Raw genomic sequence first — 25404 nt, forward strand, 5'->3', positions numbered from 1 at the left:
GAGGATATGTATATCTTATAGATTTATATATTTTTATATATCATATATTTATTTGTATTTATAAATATTTTTATATTTATTTATACTTACTTATCTCACAGTGTGTGAGAGTGACCCTTTCCACGTATTTCTGAAAGCAGTAGGTTTTTTCCTTTTTGCCAATCTGGTGTCTGTAAAGGGCTATCTTGTAGTAACTTTAATTTGCAATTCCCTGACTCCTTGTGAGGCATCTTGGCATCATCTTCTGTGTTTACTGGCAAACACAAATCTTGGATTTGCTCTTATATGAATTGCTTACTTATATTTGTCTCTTTTCTGTTTGTCTCTCTTTTTTTTTTGTATAGTAGAAGACAACCCTTTAATTTTTGCAATGTTAGAAATCATTTGCCCAATGTATCGCTGTCTTTTAAATTGGTGGTATTTTTTCTACACTGCATTTTTAATATTTTTTTAAATCTTTCAAAAAATTTTTAATTTTTTCACACTATTTTGTTTTGTATTTGAGTAGATATCTATCTTTATTTTATAGCTTCTAAATTTCCTGCTGAAAGTCTTTCCAACATTTAGGGCTAAATTTCCATTGTTAGATTTTTTTCCTACATTTAAACTCAAATCCATCTGAAATTTAGGTCTATACAGTATAAGCTAACTGTCTCACTGCATTTACCAGATGCATAGCAAGGTGTTTATCTGCAATATATGTGAATGAATCATCTGTAACCATTGACTCAAAGCACCACGTTTTAAAATGATTTATTTATTGGGGCGCCTGCGTGGCTCAGTCAATTAGGCATCTGACTTCAGTACAGGTCAAGATTTCAGGGTCCTGGGGTGGAGCCCCAGGTCTAACTCTGCACTCACTGGGGAGTCTCCTTGCCCTTGTGCTCCTCCCCTCCTCCCTATTCTTAATGACAAGATCATAGGGTATAATTCCCAATTTCAGAAATCATTAAGATTATTAGAAATAATCATCAGTATAGTAAGAGCTAACACTTATATAAGACCTACTATGTGCCATGTACAGCCTAAGAACTTTATATATGTTAACTCACTTAATCCTTAGAACAATTGTGTAAATGAGATACATGAGGAAACTGAGGGCCAGAGAAATTAAAGAACTTTCTCAAAACAAGAAGTGAAGTTAAGATTCAAATCTAGGCAGTCTGATTTCAGAGTTAGGGTTAGGGTACTCTTAACTGCTATGCAATAAATATACATTAAAAAATCATCTGGGGAGGGCTGCCTGGGTGGCTTAGTCGATTAAGCATCAGGTCATAGTCCTGGGGTCCTAGGAGAGAGACCCAAATTGGGCTCCTTGCTCAGCAGGAGCCTGTATCTCCCTCTCCCTCTGCCTGCTACTGCCCCTGCTTGTGCTCTTTCTCTGTCAAATAAATAAACAACATCTTTTAAAAAACTAAAAAGACTATTTAAAAAATCATCTCGAGGTACCTGGGTATCTCGGTTGGTTGGTTGGGCAGCGACTCTTGATTTTGGGTCAGGTTGTGATCATAGGATGGTGGGATCAAGTTCTGAGCTTTGTAGGAGTCCACTTGTCTCTTTCCCCTGCCCCCCAACCCCCTGCTCTCTCTCTCTCTCTCTCTAAGAAATAAATAATATTTTTAAAAAAATCATTTCAATACACTCAGCAAAAAATGTTAAGAGCTTTTCTCTATAGTCCTAGGGGCTCTAATCATAGAACCTCCGTATTAATCACTCCTGGAAATTTTATTGGTATGCTTTTGTTAATGAAATAAAAAATTCTATGTTTTAAATCACCTTCAGGTATCTTAATCATGGAAATTACCAGCAAGGGCCATCACAGTTGGCAAACAGTGAGCTCTTCGGCCTTTTAATACAAAGGCTTAAGTCTTCTGGATATAATGCCAACTTGATCATTACTCATTATATTAGAAAAATATAGGTGATATCATATTCACCTATAATGTGATACCATATTCAATGTCAACACAGCAGGGTTTATTTCTTATTCCATATATCCAATGTGGGTTAGTTAGAGGTTGAGGGTGAGAAGCGGACCGCTCCACATAGTCACTCAAGGACCCAGGGCGATGGGGGCTCCATCAGTGTATGATGGTATCAGCTCAACCAGTGGCTTTAGGGAAAGAGAGGTGATGGAGAATGCAGGTCAGCTCTGAAATACCTTGCACCAATGTCATATACAGCACTTTGACTCACCGTCCCTTGACGAGAACTAGTCACGATGCCTTGCGTAACCGCAGATGGCTGGGAAGTAGGGTCTCCCACATTTCCAGGAAACAGGAGAACCACACATTGGCAAAAAGTAGATGCCTCTACCACATCCATCCACCTCACCCTTCGCACTGATTTTCATCTGTTGTGATGCTTCTTTGTCCATTCATTCTTTAAAATGATAATACAAAGCAGATAATCAGGATTTGGGTAGGATCGGTCTGCAGAAACATTATGATGGTTGAGGTTTATATTCTTAACAAAGTTCATGATCACAATAACACTAACAGCACCAATGACTAAAAAAAAAACAAAACAGCAACTACAATTTATTGAGCGTTTATTATTAGTCAAGAACTTCTCCTGGATTACCTCCGGTTGTGAAACAGTTCCTAATGTTATCTGAATTTTATAGATAAGGAAGCGAGACTCAGACAACTTAAGCAATTTGCCCAAGGTCACAGGTGGTAAGGAGCAAGGCCAGGAACTGGATTTATGAGGGCTGAACCCAAAGTCCAGGTCTTATCCACCTGGCCAGAGAGTAACAAACGCATCACAGCTGTGCGTGAAGACCCGCTCTATGAACAGCGCTACGGTTCAAAGCCTCTATAGTCCTTTACGGTGGCAAAATTCGGCTTTGATTCACATAGGTTAGCCCTGGGAAGCTTCTTAGAGATGATCTAATACAACCTTTGCAATTTCCTTGAAAAGAAGCTGCTGGTTTGAATAAAGTTAATCCATACAGTGGCTTACAAAAGAAGTTTCTTTTTCTCTCATGTAACGGTTTTAATATGAATGGTCCAGGTGCTCAGGGCAGCGTTGCTCCTTCTGGTCACTCAGTGATCCAGGTTCCTTCTAGGAAACTGCTGTGCCCTCTCTTAGGACCACTCATCAAAGCAAGGCCACCACATCCAAGGTCCAGCCAGCAACTACGGGGAAGCAGTCATGAATGAGGTACACGTAGGCTCAGGCTTCCAAAAACATTAATGGAAAGTGAAGGGGGAAGGGGAAAGAAGAATCCAAAGGGCAGAAACATGTGGAGGAAGAAGAGAGAAAAAATTATTGTTTCTGTGGTAGGAGGAAAGATTATGGGTTCGAACTAGGGAATTTTATCAGCCAAAGGTTAAAAAAATGCCTCTTCCTGCCTTTTTCTTCTTTTTCCTTTCTCTCCATGTTCTCTCATTACAAGTGTACTTGTAAGGAAGGAAAAGCCTGGAAAGGTCACTGAGCGGTCATCTCATTGGTCAACAGAGAAAGCTGAAGAGTGGGACATTCTTCTATCCTGAAACAGTGACCTGGGATGCTGGGCCTGAGGTAGTCTAGTTATGGCACTTTCAAGGTAGCCCCTGGTTTGTAAAGGCATCTTTGGCTTGTTTCATATTTTAAATTAAAGTAAAAATTTTAAAGTGGACAAGGTAGTCACGTGGTTTGAACATCAAGTTGATATGTAAGGGTTTACCCCAAGAAGTCTTCAACCTCTGTCCCCATGCTTGTTGTGAAAATGCACTGGACCATTAAAGAGATAATTTTATTCTGCCTGTTATAAAAGGGAGAGCATTCATGAATGAGGGATCTCTTTCTCTCTTTTTTTTTTTAAGACTTTATTTATTTATTTGACAGAGAGAGATCACAAGTAGGCACAGAGGCAGGCAGAGAGAGAGGGGGAAGCAGGCTCCCTGCTGAGCAGAGAGCCCGATGCAGGGCTGGATCCCAGGAGCTTGAGATCATGACCCAAGCCAAAGGCAGAGGCCTAACCCATGGAGCCACCCAGGCGCTCCTGAATGAGGGATCTCTTAAAGAGAAGGAAGGAGCAGGTCAACGAGGGAGTCATCCTCAGGAGTCCTATGGGATTCTTCTGAAGAATGGGTCTTATTTCAGATAGATGCGGGTTCCTTTGCTCTTTCCTAGGACACAAAAGGGTCGGGGGATTTCTTAGCCTTCACGGTTTTCTGGATCACAGGGCTTAGGTAAAGTTTGACATTGTCACTATTTATACCGAACTTCCCCTGTCCTCTATAGGTGGCTACTTTTATTGGTTTCTTCGGTGCAGCTGCAGTTTTACCTTATACAAACATGGCTCTGTATACTTTTAAAAGTTTTTGTTTGTTTGTTTGTTTTTATGTTTTTTTTAAGAGCGGGTTTAAGTTCACAGCAAAATTGAGAGGAAGGTACGGATTTTTTCCATATATCTCCTGTCCCCACATACCAACCGCCCTCCCAATTATCCATGTCCCCCACAGAGTAGTACATTTATTACCACTGATAAAGCTACATCAACCCAACATAATCACCCAGAGCCCACAGTTTACATTACAACTCACTCTTGGTGTTGTGTGTTCTACTATGGGTGTGGACTAATGGATAACATGTAGTCAACGTCATAGTACCATACAGAGTATTACAGAGTATTTTCACTGCCTTAAGATTCCTCTGTGTTCCACCCATTCATCCCTCCCACTCACCCCAACTCCTGGCAACCTCTGATCTTCTTACAATCTTCATGGTTTTACCTTCTTTTTTTTTTTTTTCTATTTAAGATTTATTTATTTATTTGGGAGAGAGAAGGAGAGAGAGAGAATGCAAATGAGTGGGGAGGAGGGGCAGAGGGAGAGGCAGATTCCCCGCCCCCAGGTACCCTCATATTTTTACCTTTGCCAGACTGTCATAGAGATGGAATCACACAGTATGTTGCCTTTTCAAACTGGCTTCCTTCATTTATACACTTAAGTTTTTTCCATGTTTTCATGGCTTGATAATTCATTTCTTTTTAGTGCTAAATAATATTCCATTATCTGGTAAATATATTTTTTTATCAGCCCCTTTCTTACACAAAAAGTAAACAGTAGCAAAGTATATATGCTTTCTGCAATTACCTTTTTTCTTTTATGGTATATGCTGGATATCTTTCCATATCCATCCAGATAACTACTTTTTTTCCATATTTTTGGCTCTGAATACTATTCCATTGTGCGGATAAACCATAGTTATTTTAACTAGTCTCCTATGTCACTTGAATTCATTCCAGTATTTTGCTATGATAATGTTTCATAAACAACTGTTTTACACATATATCATTTTGTACATGTATCAGCATACCTACAGGATAAATTCCCAGAAGTGAGATTGCTGGGTCAACAGCTAAATATGTTTGTAATTTCTGTAGTTTTTGCCAGATTGTTCTCCATTTTGCCTTCCTACTTGCATTGTATGAGAATTTTGTGTCTCCGTATCTTTACCAGAATGTGTTGTCAAGTGTCATTTTTCTAATCTACTTAGGGAGAAATAGTATCCCTTAGGAGGATTAATTTGCATTTCTCTTAGAAATATCTTTGATTAGAAAAAGGGGTGGGGGAGCGCCTGGTGGCTCAGTCAGTTAAACATCTGCCTGTGGCCCAGGGTCCTGGAATTGAGCCCTGCAGGGGGGCTTCCTACTCAGAGTGGGGGTGGGGAGGGTGGGAAGATGGGGGGGCTTCTTCTCCATCTCCCTCTGCTCCTCCACCCTTGCTTTCCCGCTCACTCAGCACGCTCTCTCTCTCAAATAAATCAATCTTTAAAAAAAAATCTTTGATTCAACAACTCTTTTGAAAAATGAATTAGCAAATAGACTCAACTAAAGATAATCCTTGAGTAATCGGTGATCAACTCTCCCTGCACCCCCTAGTGTAAACCCAAATGAGTGTTGTCAACCCGTATGGTGGAGAGTGGAATGTCTGCAAGTGCATTCCACAAATACTTGCCAGCTCTTCCTCAGAAGAATTCTGTGCTCAGGTAAGTTTGAGACACTGGGGCCAAGAAGGTAGAGGCTATTTTACTGAATGACTCCTTAGAACCCCTGTAACTCTCATGTTCGTTCTGAATATCTAGAAGGGAATATCCTAGACTTTGTCAATGGAAACCTTTCCTCAGAGCATCTGCAAGCAGTTTTCTTGGAACATATTTCTGGAAACACTGATGGAGAACGTTGAAGAGACTGAGTTGGATTTTTACCTAGCGCATGACCAACCCTGAGGAAGTAGTTTTACTTGTTTTTTAAGAAATAAAAATCCCTTGGGACACCTGGGTGGCTCAGTGGGTTAAGCCGCTGCCTTCGGCTCAGGTCATGATCTCAGGGTCCTGGGATCGAGTCCCGCATCGGGCTCTCTGCTCGGCAGGGAGCCTGCTTCCTCCTCTCTCTCTCTGCCTGCCTAGATGCCTACTTGTGATCTCTCTCTGTCAAATAAATAAATAAAATCTTTAAAAAAAAAAAAAAAAAAAGAAAGAAAAATCCCTCTTGTTTTCTTACAATTTTTTTCCCTAAAAATTGAGGAAGTGGAGGAGGATCTCAGTTAACTGAAGGTTATTAACAGTTGGATTAACTGAGGGACAAGAATCAGAATTGGACTTGGTTAGCTTTCTTGAGGGCCAGCCCAGGGAAATGGATGCTGGTAAACCACTCTTCCCCACGCCCCCCTCCCCAGGTTGCTTTGCTTAGTCCCCCACCGAAAATAGACCAACAGGGAAGGACCTGAAGACTCATTTGCTCTAAAATGCTAAGTGTTGGTTCATCTGTACAAATAATTATCGAACAACTTCTAATTTTATTGCTTTGGGCTGGGTCAGAGAGTTTATTCCGCAAGACATGTAAGGCCCTGCTGACTCTCCAGCAGCTCCAAATCCAGTTAGGAAGATAAGATTTGCCGAGCAGAGAGGTAACAATATAAGTGTGATTAAGTGACAAGATGAGAGTGGGGATAAAGTTACTTTGCCCAGGGGGCTCCTCTCCTGGGAGTCTGCTTTGTAAACCCTTGGGTAAAACTTTACTGGGAGCTCTGGTTATGGAATTTCCCCAATTCCACAAACCATGATAAGGAGGCATTTTTGTCTTTCCTTTCTTTAAAAGGAGGTGCTCCCTGGCACTCTCCCGTCTTGGCCGGCTGGCTCCAGAAGCCCAGGGCAAGGCCACCTAGCCGCGTTGGGGAAGCCTGAACGCCAAGGGGATTTCTTAAGCAGCCTCTGGCTCCACCTAAGGTTCCTCTCTGTTAATTGCAATTATATTGTCAATAACGTAGAGGTGGGGTGGGGGAAGTCCAGTCCGCTTTATTTTTTTCCTCTGTCCACTTTCCACCTTCGAATCTGTCTTTAGTTCAGAGTGGCCACAGATTCCTTTTGCTGAAGGCAAAATAACCAGGTTCTCAATTTGAGCACTGGGGAATGGTTTTTTGGAATCTGAGTAGTTTTTTGGAGCAGTCTAAAAAAACCAACATGGTTTTTCAGAGCAGCTAAAAAGGACATACTAGAAATACCAGATTGCTGGGGCGCCTGGGTGGCTCAGTTGGTTAGGCATCTGACTTTGGCTCAGGTCATGATCCCGGGGTCCTGGGATGGAGCCCTGATATTGGACTCCTTGCTCTGTGGGGAGCCTGCTTCTCCCTCCTCCTGCCTGCTGCTCCCCTTGCTTGTGCTCTCTCTCTCTCTCCGTCAAATAAATAAAATCTTTTAAAAAAGAAATACCAGATTGTTGTTACAAAGAGCTGACATATAGGAGGTCAAAAAGAAGTATGAAAACTTTTAAAATATTTGTTTAGATGTGGTCTCAAGAAGTTAGGAGCATTAAGTCAAGCAAACTAGATCAACTTTACATAGGATTCTGTCTTAAATTCCTACTCTCAAAAGCAGTTCTATAATCAAATTCTACAACCAAATACTAAATTACAAGATGTTCATCTTAGCATTATTTATAGTGGTGAAAAATGTGGAAATGATTTCAAAGTCCAATAGATAAATGAAAATTTAAAAAGATGTTTGAGGAACTCTTAATGGGATTAATGATGCTTAATGTAAAGTAGAATATGGAATATCTATACTGTTCAGAATACCTGCATAAGAAAAAACTCTCTGTCTATATCAAAATATTACCAGTGGATTTCTCTACTAAATGTGATTTCTATTTTATTTCATTTTTTCCCCACAACTTCTACAATGAACATGTATCATTTTCATAATCAGAAATATTTTTAAAGATTTATTTATTTTAGAGAGAGTGTGCAACTGGGGGGAGGGGCAGAGGCAGAGAGAGGGAGAGTCTCAAGCTGACTTTGAATTGATCACAGAGCCTCCTAACATGGGGCTCAGTCACAAGACCCTGAGATCTTGACCTGAGTCGAAACCAAGCCTTGGCCACTTAGCTGACTGTGCCACTGAGGCACCCCCATAATCAGACTTTTTACTTTTCTTGAAAGATGTTATTTATTTCAAAGAGCAAGCGAGCACAAGCCGTGGGAGGGGAGAGCGAGAGGGAGAAGCAGGCTCCCCACTGAGCTGGGAGTCTGATGCAAGACTCCATCCCAGGACCCTGGGATCATGATCCGAGCTAAAGGCAGATGTTTAACCAACTGAGCCACCCAGGTGCCCCCAGAAATATATATTTATATTTTTAAGATTTTATTTTATTTATTTGACAGACAGAGATCACAAGTAGGCAGAGAGGCAGGCAGAGAGAGGGAAGCAGACTCCCCACTGAGCAAGAGCCCGATTTGAGGCTCAATCCGGGGACCATGAGCAGAAGGCAGAGGCTCAATCCACTTAGCCACCCAGGCGCCCCAGTATTTTTAAATGAGTATTACTATTATAAACAATTTATATATAACATTAATGTTGAGACTTAATTATAACGATGTAACTTGAAAGTAACAAATTGTTAGTGTGTTTTTGGCATAAATTTTGATCCTGTCCTTGAAAAAGACAAAATATATTTGTAGGAAAGGAAACACAAGTTTTGTTTTCTGCATTTTTGTGACATAAGGATTTTTTTTTTTTTCTTACTTTTGGCCTTTCGGTGAGACCATTGAAAACCTGTTTCCCACTTTTTATCACATTTCCACACATCTCTGTTGGAAAAATTATTTGAAATCATGGTAATGCTAAGAAACTCGAATCCTTTTTAAACTAACTCTCTTGGGCTTTAAAAACAAAACAAAACAAAACAAAACAAAACTCAATGCTAGGCTAAGCTATCTTAAAAAAAAAAAAAAAGAAAAGAAAACAAAAACCCTCTAGGACAAAAACGATTAAATTAGGAACTCCAGTTTAGCTACCCAGTAAGACGGACATAGGATAGCCTTGCTACTGTTACAGGGGACACAAACATGGAAAAAGAATAGAAAAACCTAGGTAGTTTATAATTAGCCAAAGTGACTGGATGAATTTAAGTTAAAAATATACAGGGCCCTGGTCTAATTATCTAGAAAAAGCCACTTACTGTTTAAGGTTTTAAGTCAACATCCCCAAGTTGGCCCCACAGGCTACTACCTGGCAATCCCATTTCTTTTTAAAAAGTATCAAAATCTTTCTAGGCAGTTGAAGCAGCAAGGCCAGGAGGCCCTCTTCTGCCTGTAGTAGTGAATTCCAAGGGCTTTAGTTCAAAATTAAGTCACTTACCTCCAGACAGGCTGGAACCCAAAAGTGAGCTCTTCTCCTGGGTGGCAGTTTGGTGTTGAGAAAAAATACCTTGAAATCTCAAAAGCACCGTACTAATGTAAAAGTCTTGTTATCTTTCTTCGCCAACTATGGAGTAATCTGGAGAAATTAACCCTCTCATTTGTTAACCTCAATAACAGGCTTTAACAGATCTGGAGCCCTGGATGGCTCAGATGATTGTTCTAATTAGTTCGGTATGGAGGGATGCAGGGACCTGCAGGATTTTGAGCTCAAGTAATTAAGCCTAAATTAAAAGGAAAAAAAAATGGGTTTTATGCCTTCCATATTGGACATATGGATTCCAGATGTTATGGAAGAAATGTTACTGCTAAGGCTTTTTAGGCCACTTTTTGTAGTTGAGAGGATTGGAGGACAAAGCCTGAGGCAGAGGTTGGGAAAAGAGGAGAGGAAGGAGGAAGGTCCTATTGCCTGGGAAATCCTCAGGGTGTGTGTGTCTATGTTTATGAACTGAAAACTAGCAAAAGGGTCTTAAGCGTCGTGTCCCCCAACCCCCCCCCACCCCGCACGGGAGCCTCAGAGGAGTTATTTCTGAGTTGGCTTGCTTATAACTTTCCTTACTGGCGAGTCCCCTCCTTAGTTGGAAGTGATTGTTTTCTTATTCTATTGCTGTTTCTCTCAGGAATTCTAAATTTAAACTGTTAACACAAACCACCCCCCAATGTGCCAGAGAAGGTTGCTAGAATTTTGGTCCCATGTGGAAACAGAGACAGGTAATTTTGCCAGGAATAGAGCTGCACTTTTACCTCAATAATATGCACCAAATACTCTGTTTCTTCTTTTTCAGAAAATGGTAAACACAGGGAAAGGAACAGGAGTTCCAGACCCTGGGAACCAAAATATTACAGACATACAGGAAATGGCTTTTCAAATCCAGCCTGTAAACCTCTCATTTTGTGGGCTCATCTGTGAACCTAGAAAAGAGAGACAAAGATCACAGAGAAGACATTCCTACATTCTGGCAAAGCTGTACCAGAGGACCTCTGGGGGACTTCCCATGCCCTGGTGCTAGGATTCTAAACTCAAGCCATCATTTGAAAGGTTAGAAAAAAGCCAGTGAAATCTGAGGCCGAATTTATGACTTAAAGCTATTTCATGTTGCTTTAAAAACTGTAGACTTTGAAAAACATGTGAGAAACTAAAATATATTTTTGGAGGGAGCGTAGTATATTCTCAGACCTCTTGCTTTAAGGCTTTTCACTGAAAAATACTCCAAATATGTGATAAAGAAGGTACTAAATCACTGAAATATGCATTAATCTTCCTACAACACTTCTGTATTGACTATGCTTTCCATAGCATTCAACAAATATGCCTCTGGTTAGTGAACTGGTTTTAAGTTAATTCTCCAAATATTTGTATTGAGTGCCTTCTAGGGATAAGACATCCTTTAAACAAAACACACATGAACTAGTAAATCAATCTATGGGTTCATTTGGGAGCTCCTTCTTGCTCGCCAGTGCAGTGAAGGAGTGCCCTGGGTCAGGAGCCAGGCAACCTGCCTTCCCAGCTTTACCACTTGGAGCAAATCAACCTCTCTGCACCTCCCTTTTCTCCCCAGGGTTGGGGGCGGGTAGCGGTGGAGGGAGTGGGGAGTAGCTACCTCATCAAATTAAATGAGTTAATACATGCAAAGCACCAAGAACAATGCCTGGCACATAGTAATGTAACCAAATCCAAGTTCATCCACCCAGTTCACAGCAAAGACTATCACTGAAGACAAGTGTGCAGCAACAAGAGGGTTTACTCCAGAGGCGGCCAAACAAGGAGATAAAAGGGCAAGCCTCAAATCCACCTCTTGAAGGAGTATCAGGGACGTGTAAAGGCATCTGAAAAAAGTCTGGGTAAAAAGTTGCAGCTGCATTTATTAGTCTGCAGCTGTGAGTAGCCCCATTAACCCTTTGGTTACTGGTTTCAGTAAATACTCAGCAAACCTTGGCTATTTTGTACTGAGCACAGGGGAAAGCAATGGACAGGGGCAGACATGGAAATTAAAGACCCAAGTGCGTAAGAGAAGGGTAAGAGGGAGTTCACAAAGTAGAAAGGCCAGGCCAAGCAAAAACACACAGAACTATCAAACTAGCGTATCTGGGGAATTATAAATGATTCATTAGAGCTGGATTAATAAGTGTGTGAGCATGAGTGGAGAGAACCCTTAGGATTTAGTAACTAAACCCATGTGGTGAGGAGTGAGGCAGAGGGCAGGTTTTTGGGTTGATGGTGATGCAATTAACCAGGAACAAAATACAGGAGGTGCTATGGGGATTGCCACAGTGTGGGTTTTGCACATTCAGTATGTGTGGGCCTTTAGACTCAAGAAGAGACGTACAACTGGACACACAAATCTGGGGTTTTACGATAACATTCTGGCAAGCCATACAGTGCAGGGAACCATCAGAATGTTACTGGTTGTGGTAGCCGTGAACTCTGCTGAAATCATCAAGAACAAGTGTAGAGAACCAGAAGGCAAAAACATAAGCTACTTGGCCTTCCAGCGTAGCTGGCAGAGAAGGAACCGGCGAGGAGAAATAGAGAGGAGAACCAGGATAGCGTGGGGCCTTGCAAGAAACCAAGGCAGTAAAAAGTTTCACATCAGTTAGGATGTTTTTGATAGAAAATGACAGAAAACTGAACTCAAACTGATTTAAACTGTCAAGATTTATTGGCCCATATAACTGGAGACACAAGCCTCTGGAGGATCACTCCCAAACCAATTGGAAAAAATTCAGTTCACCATCAACAATCAGGAGTTCTACTGAGTATCTTTTATGTGCCAGGCATGGTTCTAGTGAATGAACAGGCAGAGGTCCTCCTCTGTGGACTGTACATACAAATGCTCCTTGGGATATATATATATATATATATATATATATATATATATATATATATATATTTTGCATTACAATGCAGTGCAATGTTTTAAATTGGGAAAACTATGTAAAGGAAGAGAGAAAGCTTTAGAATATAATGAAAAGTCCAAAACACTTGCTGGGATTTTCTTGTAAGAATGTCTGGAACTTCTGTAGTAAGTGAAATAGGGAAGCAGTTCGGTATGGACACAAAAGGCTAAAATCTGAAATACCACCAATGACACTAAAGTCGAGCTATGGTTTTAATCAGTTGTTGAGTTCATGCAGATACCTGTAAAAATATTTGTATTTTTAAAATGTGTCTAGTAGGAAAAAAAAATGTGTCTAGTAGGGTTGTGTGTCTAAATGGTGTGGTGATATGTTTTACATGCAGGCCATGTCCAAACCTGCACTAGCCCATTTACATTTTAATTACACACACACACACACACTCACACACACTGCAAACCATATGTATGTAGTTTGCAATTAAAAAAACCCTCACCATATAAATATATATACATATATATGTATATATATATATATGGTTTGCAATAAAAGAAAACCAGGGCCATTACATCCAACTAAGGACTACCAGTTTCTCATACCCCAGTCTCCTCTCCAATGCCTTAGTTCATTACTTACTGCTCTACTGAACTACTGCAACCGGTCTTTCTGAATCAGTCCTTACATGTCTTTTCTCCTTATGGCTACCAACATGACTTTGCTAAAATAAAAATGGGTCTTGGGGCACCTGGGTGGCTCAGTGGGATAAGCCTCTGCCTTCGGCTCGGGTCATAATCTCAGGGTCCTGGAATAGAGCCCTGCATCCGGCTCTCTGCTCTGCAGGGAGCCTGCTTCCTCCACTCTCTCTCTGCCTACTTGTGATCTCTCTCTGTGAAATAAATAAATAAAATCTTTAAAAAAATTTTTTTTTAAAAATGGGTCTTCTTTTCCTAATAGTGCTTTGCACCAATAGGTACTCCATAAACTTTACATGGAATGCAATTACAGATTCTAGCCTGAGCTCTGTAGCTAACTCACGTATTTGTGGGCATATTGTTTTATCTGGCTGGGCCTGTTTTCCATTTCTCTAATTTGGAAATGATAAAGTCTACCTTGTTAGATTTTTGGAAACTAAAATACTATATGATTGAACTTTGTGAATGCAAAAGCACTACACAGCATTAAGGATCTAGACTAGAAAGTTGCAAGTTTGCAATTAAGTCCAGGTAATAGGAGTATTTTAATGGCTAAAAATCAGTGTCAATTTTCTCAGTAATGTTCTTTGATTCCGGATAGAACATTTTTTACAAAACTCCATATGCTATTTTTACACTTTGAATTTTAAAATATGGCCCACAGTTGCTTAGTTCTCAAATTTTATCCCTGCACAGAAGAAAGTCATTTACGCCTGATGTGGTCTAACTTCCTTAAAGATGAAGAAAGAGTCAAGTATCAAGTGAATGTCTAAAGGAGAAACAACTTGGATAAAGGTCCCTTTCCCCTTTTGATTTTTGGTCATATTTTGAAAAGAACCCCCGTGAAATACAAATGGCAGAATCAGACTGCTCTAAAATATTTAGTCTCCTTCTCTTTCCCCTCCTACATTAGAACTATTCAAAGTAGGTGAACATCTCCCAGAAGGGGCATAATGAGCTCACAAGTTTAGCCGCTGTATGTCCTAAAATATCAACACCCCTTCCAGAAAAGCAGTATTTATTCCTCCCCGCCATTCCCATTCTGTTACCTTCTAGAAGGAAGGGGGCTGAAAGCCATCACTAGAGGCTGATCTAGTTAGCTTTTGTTCTATCATAAACTAACTGATTTAAGTTGGAAATTGAACCAATGGGTGATAAAAAGAGGTTAGATTTCCAGACAGTGGCTTGCTGGTTTTTTTTTTTTTTTTTAAAGTTTTTATGTATTCATTTGACAGAGACACAGCGAGGAAACACAAGCAAGGGAAGTAGGAGAGGGAGAAGCATGCTTCCCACCAAGCAGGGAGCCCAATGTGGGGCTGGATCCTGGGATCATGACCTGAGCTGAAGGCAGATGCTTAAGGACTGAGCCACTCAGGCACCCCTTGGGTTATTTTTTTTATTGTATGAGTTCTGCCTTCATGCTAATTTTTAAATCTTGTAATAGTTCAGTAACTTCTTGAAATATCTGCTCCTCTAATACATGTATCCAGACAACAGATTTCTCTAGATTTAGGAATCACAGACTCAAAATTATAATTCCATTTGTTTAGTCTGATGTCACACTGAACTCGTGCTTTATCACTTCATGCCACTCACTAATATGATATTCTAGCCCTCGAAATTATTCATATACAAAGGCTTTAAATAAAAAGTTCCTTGCTTTACAATTACTTCAATTTTGGGAATCATATATCTATAAGCATAGAGGACAAAAGCAGCTATAGGGAGCACCTGGGTGGCTCAATTGGTTAAGCATCTGCCTTTGGCTCAGGTCATATCTCAGGGTCCTGGGATTCACCCACATTGGGCTCCCTGCTCAGCAGGAAGCCTGCTTCTTCCTCTCCATATGCTGCTCCTCCTGCTTGTGCTCTCTCTCGCTATCTCTGTCAAATGAATAAATAAAATCCTGGAAAAAAAAAATGAAAACAAACAAACAGCCACAGAATTATTTTTTGCAAGTTTGAGATGTACTGGAAGCTATCATCCTGTTTATATTCCTTCCTCATTCCACAAAACGCCATGGTAGCACCATCATTTTAATGCCTTTTGCAAATCTTAATCTACTTGATCCATGTTCCCAATTAAACAAATTTTATAGTTTTTCAAATACTGATTTCCAGTACTGAAGAAAAACAACTGAACTGAGGATTTTTTTTTTTTTAAATGCAAAGACAAATGTCTTTAATTCTTCTTATACACTAAAGGTGCAGTGTCCTGTAATTAACTCTTGGCTCTGAAAGGCATTAAGATGCATGGAATGATTGATACAACGTATAGCATCTCCTTTTTATAGTTCAAAATGCTACAAATAACTGAACTGCCATTATGGACTAAAGAAGTAAAATCAAATATGATTAATTTCCTTACTACCCCTTGCTGAATTTGACTATTACTATATGAAGCCTTAAAATAGGAGCCATGCCCAAAAACAAAACAGAACACAAAATGGTCAGTGAAATCTGAGTCTCAGATAAACAAATTTTTAGTGTTAAGTAGGTCCCACATATTGCACATATAAAACATTATTTATCTAAAATTCAAATTTAATTGGGTGTCCTCTATTTCTATTTGCTACATCTGGCAGTTCTTTGTAGAGAATTCTTAACTTCAGCAAACTATTTACCAGGGAAATTAATGAATAACTATCAACTAAGGTTCACATGATAAAGCACAGTAACAATCAGGGAAGATCTCCCTGCTTACCACAGAGAGTACCCGAAGCTATGACAACTGCAGTCCCTCGAGGATCACGAAAAGTCTGATTGGTGGATAGGTAGTTCAGGGTGATGATTCTGGAGTTCAAGTATCCTTAGTTATTAAATCCCCAAATCACTGCTCACTCACTGTGGAACCTTGGGTAAGTTAATCTCTCTTCATTATAAAATGAAGCCTCTAGGACCTGCTTTACCAAGGCTGTTTGAGGATCAGTGAAAAAGTATCCACAAAGCACCTGGAACACAGAAGGCACTCCTAGATGGTAATACCTACCATTAAAAACATCACATGACAAAGAGGGTACTTGCCACAGACAAATATTCAAATGTTAATGTTATGCAATAGTAATATTGAATAAGTAATTTTTATTTCCATGATCTATTTACACTGTACAAACACTGTTGAAAAGCACCCTACGAGTTCACAGTACATTACAATATATTTAAAAATATATTCCTTTATAAAAGGTTCATAGAACATTGGCATGTCGACATGTGACAAAACTCTCAAAGCATGTCACTAATTCTGTGACAGCAAGAATGCTTCCATGTGTTGTCATTTTCACAATCACAAATCACCACTTGAGTTTTAAATAAAGTTTTAAATAAAAAATGAATTCTACAGTGGAAAGTTCCCACAGCAATACTTATTATTAGTTAATTAACATGTACTTTCATGGAGATGTTGTTTTACAATAATTTAAAACATCAACTTAATCTGCCCAAAAAAACCGTTTCAACAAGTTTCGCAGTCCAGAAATTCTTGTCATTTGTTGTTTTCTACTTTTTCTTCTTTGTTGGCTCTCCTGGTTCTACTTTGCGCTTTTTAGAAGTATGTTCATCTTTTTCATCATCTTTAAACAGGGAAGGAAAAGTTTTAATCAGTAATTTTAAAAGAAAAGTTAAGTATTAAAATTTCATTGACTTCAGACCAAAATCATTATTCCCAGCTAATGTTTCTTCTGGTTTCCTAATAAAAACCAAAAATTAAATTTAGAACTCTGATTTTAAAGTGCCAAGTAAAAGCAGAGATTTTTAAATTGTAGTGTCATGCAGAATTCAGAGTGACCTTTTTAGTGCTTGTATTAAGGTAGTTTTAAAATGAGAGTAACAGACTTGTTCTGGAAAAAAGCTATTCCCAAATATTCCACAGTACACACTTTGTGGGTATTTAAATAATCTACATGTTGTAAAAAACAGAACACATTCTATTTTTTTTTTTTTAACCGAAGACTACCAATCTAAACATGACATTATTTAAAGTAGCCATTGGCTGTTCTTTCCCTTCCAATCTACTTTCTCTCCCCACAAAACAACTCCCTTTCCTATTTATAACCCTTGTCCTTTTATTTTGAAATTTAAAAAGCACTCACAGGTAGAAGTTTCACCAAAACTGTATTCTCTCTGAACATGTGTGTGGCTTTGTTAAGAACTCCATATAGACAGACTAACATACAGAAGTTATAAATTTTAAAATACAAATTTATATTAAGCACATTACTGGATTCATTGCACTTTTGGCTTTACCTTCTCAATCAACAGATGCCCAAGTTCAACAACTATCACGTGGTGATCTATAAAATATTCTGATATTGAAAGGGGTCTTCATATTAAAAAAACGGGGAAGCTGCAGTGCCTGGCTGGCTCAGTAAGTAATAGAACATGAGCCTCTTGATCTTCGGGTGGTGAATTCAAGCCCCATGCTGGGTGTGGAGCTTACTTAATAAAAAAAAAATTATAATAAAAATAAAAAGTTGGGGAAAAACTGCTTATATCACACCATAACTCCTTATAGAGGAAATACATTTACAGCCTAAGCCTTCAGTTCCCTTCTGCTAACTGTACCATACTCAGAGTATCTCCTTCGTTGAAGAAGAGAATAATTAAAATTAACAGATGATTCATTCATCTTCATTCATCTTCAAGCACAGTATGGTGGTATTATTTATGTATTTCAGAAAGCACTTATGGGTTTAGATAAGCAGCAAGATAAAATAAAATTCAGATCAACAAATCATCCTAGGAATTTACCAGAGTTTTAATCAACAGTTTATCATGCATACATAAAAGTAATGTATAAACCAACTGATATGTCACAGAGCTCAAATAAGCCAAGATCTTTGTTTCTTAACTGGAGTTTAATTAATGTCATAGCTAGACTTTGAGATTATCTTCACAGTATAAAAACTGAAATTACTTTCTAACTATTATAAAATCCACTGTTTACATATCATTAAAAAGATGACTGTGGGTGCCTGGGTGGCTAAGTTGGTTAAACATCTGCCTTCAGCTCAGGTCATAATCCTGGGGTCTGGGATAAGAGTCCTGCACTGGGCTCTGAGCAGTGAGCCTGCTTCTCCCTGTCCCTGCTTGCTCTCTCTCTCAAAAAAAAAGAAAAAAAAGAGAGAGAGATCGTGAGACATTTCTGCTATTAATCTGCCAATTTTAAATAAATTTACTGAGTTAACAAAAAACACAAATTACTAGGGTTGGAAAAATAATTTCCAATAGGAAATTGAACAGGAGCTAATGCCATCTAGTGACATAACAAGGCATTGCCTTGAAAACCATAGGACAAATGAAACAAAACCACTCTGAAATGTTCATTTAATCAAATTAATTGAGTTTCTACTCTGTGCCGTATATTACAGATGCATTAGTAAAGAAAAAATTTTTCTATTATGGAATTCATGCCGCCCGAGGTAAATAAGTAACACTGTTAATAAGAACTAACTTTCTAAATTCTTAAAAAAAAGAAAAAGCATTAACCTACTTACGTAGGGGATTTAATGGCTAAGTACATGTCAATAATATCTAAGCCTTACTGAATTGCATTTCACAACTACTAAACAAGAAAAAATAATAATAAATCTAAAAGAACTTAACTGGCAAAAAAAGCCAAAGTGCAAAAAATGAGTAGGAAAAGTAAAAATAATTTAATAGTCTAAAAATCAGATAATTTAAGAGTGTGGAATTTTGCTTTTTTAAAAAAAAGATTTTATTTAATTGACAGAGACAGTGAGAGAGGGAACACAAGCAGAGGGAGAAGCAGGCTTCCTTCTGAGCTGGGAGCCCAATATGGGGCTCATCCCAGGACCCCAGGATCATGACCAGAGCTGAAGGCAAACGCTTAACAACTGAGCCACCCAGGTGCCCAAAGAATATGAAATTTCTTAAACGAGATATTTTGTAAGTTAATAAATACAAATAAAAAAATGATCAATTTTATACTGACTTTGTGGGATTCTGAAATGACAAAAATCACTTCTAAAAAGGAAAGTATCTAAAAAAGAAGATAGTTATAGTCAATAACCAACATTAGAGTCCAAATTAAAGATTCTATGATTATCTTTTAACTTTATGATCCACTGAGCATTGGGTCCTTCTGTCGTTGGATATTATTTCTGTACACGTTCTGATGGAGGACCATCATATAATCAAAAGAATAGAAATTACCTAGGAGAATAACATTATTTGCCACTTATTTGGAGGCAAGCTGGAAAGAAGAAAATTCTTTCTGGTTGTTTGTCCTGGTAGAGAATCCTCACTTTTTCCATATAGGAACAAAGAGAGAGCACCAGCCTATCTTAATTTGAGTATCAACTCTAGTGGTCTTACTTCCTACAGAACAGCTATTTCTCAAGCACTTCCGCTTGCAAAACATTGAGAGAATAAACCACAGCTTACAGAGACATCATTTCCACTTAAGGGCCTGAATCTGAATTCTACTTTCACTTCTTCCTAGCTGTGTGAATTTACTTAGGCCAATTCTTTAATCTGAGATTATTTCCTTGTCTATAAAAGAGTAATAATGAATTATGTACCACTTCTTTACTAGGTCACTATGTGGAAGTACCTATTTTACAGCTTGGCATCTTCTAGTTTTGTGATCATGGACAAGTCACATGAAGCTCTCATTTCCATATTTCCTTATCTGGTTTCACCAGGTGCAGGATTAAACACTATTTATGCAAAAAAAATTTTTTATTAATTACACAATACTATACAGTATGAGGTATTTTGATTTAAAAGGATGCTATTACTGAATGATATGCCTTCATTAGTGACTTCTAATCCACACTGGGAAATCAGTGAAAGAAATGGAAAAGCCAAGTAAAATTAAAACTGAAGAACTCCTACCAGTTAGTTATTTTTTCTCCTAAAACAAAACTCTGCATGGCTGTAAAAGGAGCTAAGGGAAGTAGCCCTGGATTCATGAGCACATCAAAAATATGTTTAACTGGCATGACCTTCCATAAAAATGACTTCCAAAAATTAGCTCAATTCAACAATACCTACTGAATAGTCAAAATGTACTACAAACTGTAAAGGAACTCATGTTCACAAAGAAGACAAACTTATCAACAAATAATCTCATAGAAGATGATAGTACCATCAATAGCATTAGCACACACAAGGTTTAGAGGAGCAAATAATCTGAGGGAGGTGCTGACATTTTTTTCTTTGAGTAAGATTTTGAAGGATGAATGTGTTTACTGGCTGAAGAGGGAGGGAAGAACATTCTGGACTAAGGAGCAACATACGCTGAAAGGCATGGAACCATAATATAGCATGGTCTATTCAGTTTTCCAATTTTAAGATCTTAAAGTGATAGAAAAAGACACCATTTAAAATGGAAGGTAGAGAGAAAGGCCGGGCCTATCAGAAGGCTTTGACTATGCTCTTGGTGAAGGATTTTAAGCAGGTGAGTTTCATAATCAGACATTACTTTTAGAAAAAGTGCTCACTAGCTGTAGTGTGAAGGATGGAATTGAGGGCTTGGGTAAACATATGTAAGCAGAGATTACTGTGGTTACTTATACTCTAAATATGAGATGAAATTATGATACAAACATGTCAACTAGGTCATTATCTTCCTATTACTATGTAGTAATACTCAATTAACTTCATTTTGTCACACTAATTTTGGCTTTAAACCACAACTGCTTTAATATAAAATGAAACCTTCAGCTCTTCGAAGCTGCAATCACAAGAAAGAATCCATGAATTAAATATCTCTGTTTTAAACTATAAATCATATATACGACGGGTTGAGATAGCAGAGATTTCACTCCAATGCCTGAAGAACTTAAGATCTTTTTATAAACCATGGTAAATACTACTGGTTGAGCTTCCAGAGACTTCACGTCAAGGCCAAATTTATACAATCTTTCTCAAAACTACGGCAAAAATAATAATCACACCATCATCAATTTCTTAAGTCGCCAGATTTAAATTTCACTCATTAAGTATCTCCTTCTTTTTAAACCCATCACAGGGGCCAAAAGGTATTATTCAAGGAACTCTGACTGGCCTTACCTGATTCCACTGTCTCCTCCCCTTCTGGTAGAAGCCTAGCTTTCTTAGCATTCTGTGGGGCATCATCACCATTGTCCTCATATATGTTAGACCACTTTATTGCCATATCCAGCTCTGGAGGGGGAGGTTTCTTCTCAGTAGTGTAGGTCTCCGGAGGTGGTACATAGTTTGACTTCCATATTTTGAATTCTTTTGGAGGCTGTTAAGCAAACACATTAAAAAGCACCGTGACGAACCGAGGTTCCTACAATCGGTAGGGTCACATGCACCTCCCTGCCGTTCGCTTATTGTTCAGGATGACTTTTTTTTTTTAAAGGTTTAAAGATACATCTTTTTTTCCATCAAAATCACAATACTGTTAAGTGAAAAGCCAAAGGGTTCCCTATACGAATAAAGCTAATAACTTTTAGTTACCAAAGAAGAATCCAGTCTCAGAGATACTACGCCAAGGCTGACCCCTTCAGGAGGCTGCAGCAGACACTGTCTTGGAGGCAGCACCGCAGGCACTTCGGCGTCAAAGGGAAGGGGTCTCGGGGAGAAGCTGCAGCGGGGGGGCGGGGGAGTCACCACCGTTAGTCCTCGCAGCGCGGGGTCGGGGCACCGAGCGCGGAGGTTTGGGTCTCCTCACAAGGGGGCGGGGGCTGCGGGCCAGTCTGACACCCACCAGGCTGGGGAAGGGGGCCCGGGCTCCCCAGGGCTGGAGATGGGAGGGGTGGTGCGGCAACCCGCAGGAGGTGATTGCGTGTGGGGGGAACGAAGTGCCGGTCCCGAGGAGAGGGCTCAGGAGGAAGGGGGCGGAGGCCGGGGCCACGGTCGGGAAACCAGGTCGGGAACCTCACCTCCTCAGGCGCCTTGACGACGTGCCTCTCCCAGTCTATCTGTTTGTTGAGCGGATTGTAGAGAAAGGCCGGGCGAGTCACGCTCCGAAACAATTCATCGGGTCCTGGCAGCCGCTTCTCTGCCTTGTTCCCACAGCCGCCCGCCGGCTTCGCAGGATCTGGGGTCCTGCGATTCGTCTCCTCCGGCTCGCTGTTATCCTCCTCGCCCGAGGAACCTGAGCTGCTGCTGCCGTAAGCGGCGAAATAGCTCAAAGGGTCCTTCTCCTCGGCCGCCATGACGGCTGCGCGCGACGACCGTGCGCTCCGCCGGAAGCCGGAAGCTGCTTCAGGGCCCGCCCCACGGTTGGCTCCGCCCCAAGTATTGCGGTAGAGCGCAGACTCTGCGCCCCCTGACGGCAGCGCCGGGCTGCTGCCGCTGGAGTCCGAACTGAGGCTGGAGGCGGGGAGAGCACTTGGCCGAGCAGGGCTGCTTTAGGCTCCTTCCTGAGGATACCTAAGAAGAGACAAGTCCTGCAGTAGTGGTCCCAAACAAACTGTCAACATTCAGTAAGAATTTACTAAAGGCATACACGAGATAAGAATTTGTTTTTCACGGCCGTCTCACCTTAACCATTGCCCAGACACCAGGATTTCTTCCTGATCTCACTGCATCTCCTCTTCAAATTGAAAATTACTCTCAGTATGGTTGTTTCCCCGCAGTCACCGTGGAAGACCTCTATGGGTGGTGCACTGATCCAGTCACAGACTAAATCCTCTCCTGCTTGACCTCATTCCAGTGGAGTCTGAACAGCTGTCTTTGATGAAATTCTTCTTGGATTGCATCTCACCTCTCAGTGGGTCTTCCACACACTCTGGCTTCTCATTGTCAGCCTCTTTCCATTCTTGCTTTGCCCTGTCTGGCCCTTAAACGCTGGTGTTTCCCAATTTATTGCACCTTCTTTCAGCGATACATTAGAGGTAGAGGGTATTACAACGTTGCAGGCCAACCCATTTCTTTCCATGGCATTAACCATCTTATGCTTGTGACTCCCAAATCTGGGTTTCCAACCCCAAGCTCTCTATCCAACCTCTGGACCAGACTTCCATTTGGCTGTTAAACTTTTCATGTGGACGGACTGCTGGGGTCTCAAACACCGATATACTAGAACAGTAGCTTGTCCTTTCCTATGACTTGTTTCTGTGTGTGCTCCCTCTCTTAGAAAATGATATAACCTAGTCACCAAGAAAACTAGAAATCTTTCACTCCTCCTGGTGATCTAAGAGGGAATGACACCTAAATGAAAGTGAAAAAGTCGTTTGTAGGGTGTCTGGGTGGCTCAGTTGGTGTCTACCTTTGGATCAGATCATGATCCTGGGGTCCTGGGATTTGAGCCCTGTGCCATTAAGCTCCCTGCTCAGTGGGGAGTCTGTTTCTCCCTCTCACTCTGCTGCTCCCCCGTTTGTGCCCTCTCTCTCAAATAAATAAATAAAATCTTTAAAAAACTGGCCCCCTGTTGAGTCCCTCTGAGGTTGGGGTACACAGTTTGAGTCATGAGTCCCTGTTATCAAAGCCACCAACAACCCCCATGTGACTAAGTCCGGGGGCTGCTTCTTACTTCACCTCTTAACAAGACAGGCCTTCTTTTTTTTTTTTTTTCTTTCCTATTTCAAATAGATTTTATTTATTTATTTTAATTGTTTATTTTTTATAAACATATATTTTTATCCCCCGGGGTACAGGTATGTGAATAACCAGGTTTACACACTTCACAGCACTCACCATAGCACATACCCTCCCCAATGTCCATAACCCCACCCCTCTTCCCCCAACCCCCCTCCCCCCAGCAACCCTCAGTTTGTTTTGTGAGATTAAGAGTCACTTATGCTTTGTCTCCCTCTCAATCCCATCTTGTTTCATTTATTCTTCTCCTACCCACTTAACCCCCACTGTTGCATCTCCACTTTGTCATATCAGGGAGATCATATGAGAGTTAAGACAGGCCTTCTTGAAACAATTTTTTCTCTTGCTTTTTACCAATCATATGCTTTAGTTCTCTTCCTATTTCACAGGGCTCTTTTCCGTTTCCTCTCTTGCCTTCTTCCGTCTCACCTCTAGTTGTGAGAGCACCTCAGGCTCAGTCCTGGAATAGCCCTTCTTTTCTATGAACCCTCTGTTTAAAGGTCAATTCATCAAGTCTCATGGTTTAAAATACCATTTTATGTTAATAACTCCCACATTTATATAACCAGTCCAGAAGCATTCCCTGAACACCAAAATCCTTGTACCCAATTTCCAACTTCAGTGTCTAACAAGCACTGCAACCTTAACATATTTGTAGTAGATTTTCTACGAAGATGGCAGTCAACAATTCCTGCCATGTCAGTGCTGTATGCCGCTCCTTCCGTCATGGGGTATATTTCCTCTCTCTTTGGATCTGGGCTAGCCTTGTGCCTTGCACTGATGACTAGGATGCCTCCATTGTCTCCCCCATCCCCCGCCCCCGGGAGGCCCTGAGCCACCATGTAAAGAGAGGTCCAGCTACTCTGCTGGAGATACTGTGAATAAGGAACCCCAGTCAGCTCCCAGCTGGTGTATCCATCCCAGGTAAGGCACTAGATTTGCGAGTGAATTTATACAATCCCAGCCGAGCCTTTATAAAAATTCAGAATGATCCCAGGATAGAGCATCATAAGAACTATGTAGCCAAGTCTAGCCCAATTTGCAGAATCAAGAACAAATAACTGGTCATTATTTTAAACCACTGAGTTTTAGTGTTTTAAAAGTTTAGTGTTCTAAAGTGTTTAAAGTTTAGGTATGTTATGCAGCAATAGACACCTGAAAACATGTCCAAACTGAACTCTTCATTTCCTACCCTCACTACTCTCCACCTCCCATAATCTGTCCCATCTCTTTAAATTATAGCATTACCATTATTTTTGAGTAATCTCTACACCAAACGTGGTGCTTGAACTCATGACCCTGAGCCAGGCACCCCAAATTGCAGCATTATTAATCCAGGTGCTCAGGTCACAAGTCAGCAAATGTTATCATTTCAAATTTAAAATATAGTCCAAGTCCAAATACTTATTACTGATTCTACCTCAACTACCTTTCTTTTTCATTTCCTGCTAATTTTCTTAACATTTAATAATCTTTAAATTGGTTTAGATTCATGCATTACATTTAGTGGCTGTGTCTATCTCTTTTAATCTTTAATGGTTTCTGTTTTTAAATTTCATGACTTTGATTACCTATAGTTATTTTGTAGAAGATACCTCTATTTGTCCTAGTGATAAATTCAGGTTACAAATCTTTGTT

General features: G+C 40.0%; 1 protein-coding gene across 1 annotated transcript; it reads right to left on the minus strand.

Moving 5' to 3' along the window:
- Positions 1–16294: 16294 nt before the first annotated feature.
- On the minus strand, positions 16295–22417 carry C2H1orf52 (chromosome 2 C1orf52 homolog). The gene is made up of 3 exons (XM_044238606.1): positions 22107–22417; positions 21268–21466; positions 16295–16802 (listed from the first exon to the last, which is right to left on the minus strand). The coding sequence occupies exons 1-3, from the start codon at positions 22380–22382 to the stop codon at positions 16729–16731; spliced, it is 549 nt and encodes a 182-aa protein (XP_044094541.1). The 5' UTR covers positions 22383–22417; the 3' UTR covers positions 16295–16728.
- Positions 22418–25404: the final 2987 nt, after the last annotated feature.

This window comes from Neovison vison, chromosome 2, assembly GCF_020171115.1.
Source record: "Neovison vison isolate M4711 chromosome 2, ASM_NN_V1, whole genome shotgun sequence".
In the NCBI taxonomy this organism is placed as follows: Eukaryota; Metazoa; Chordata; class Mammalia; order Carnivora; family Mustelidae; genus Neogale; species Neogale vison.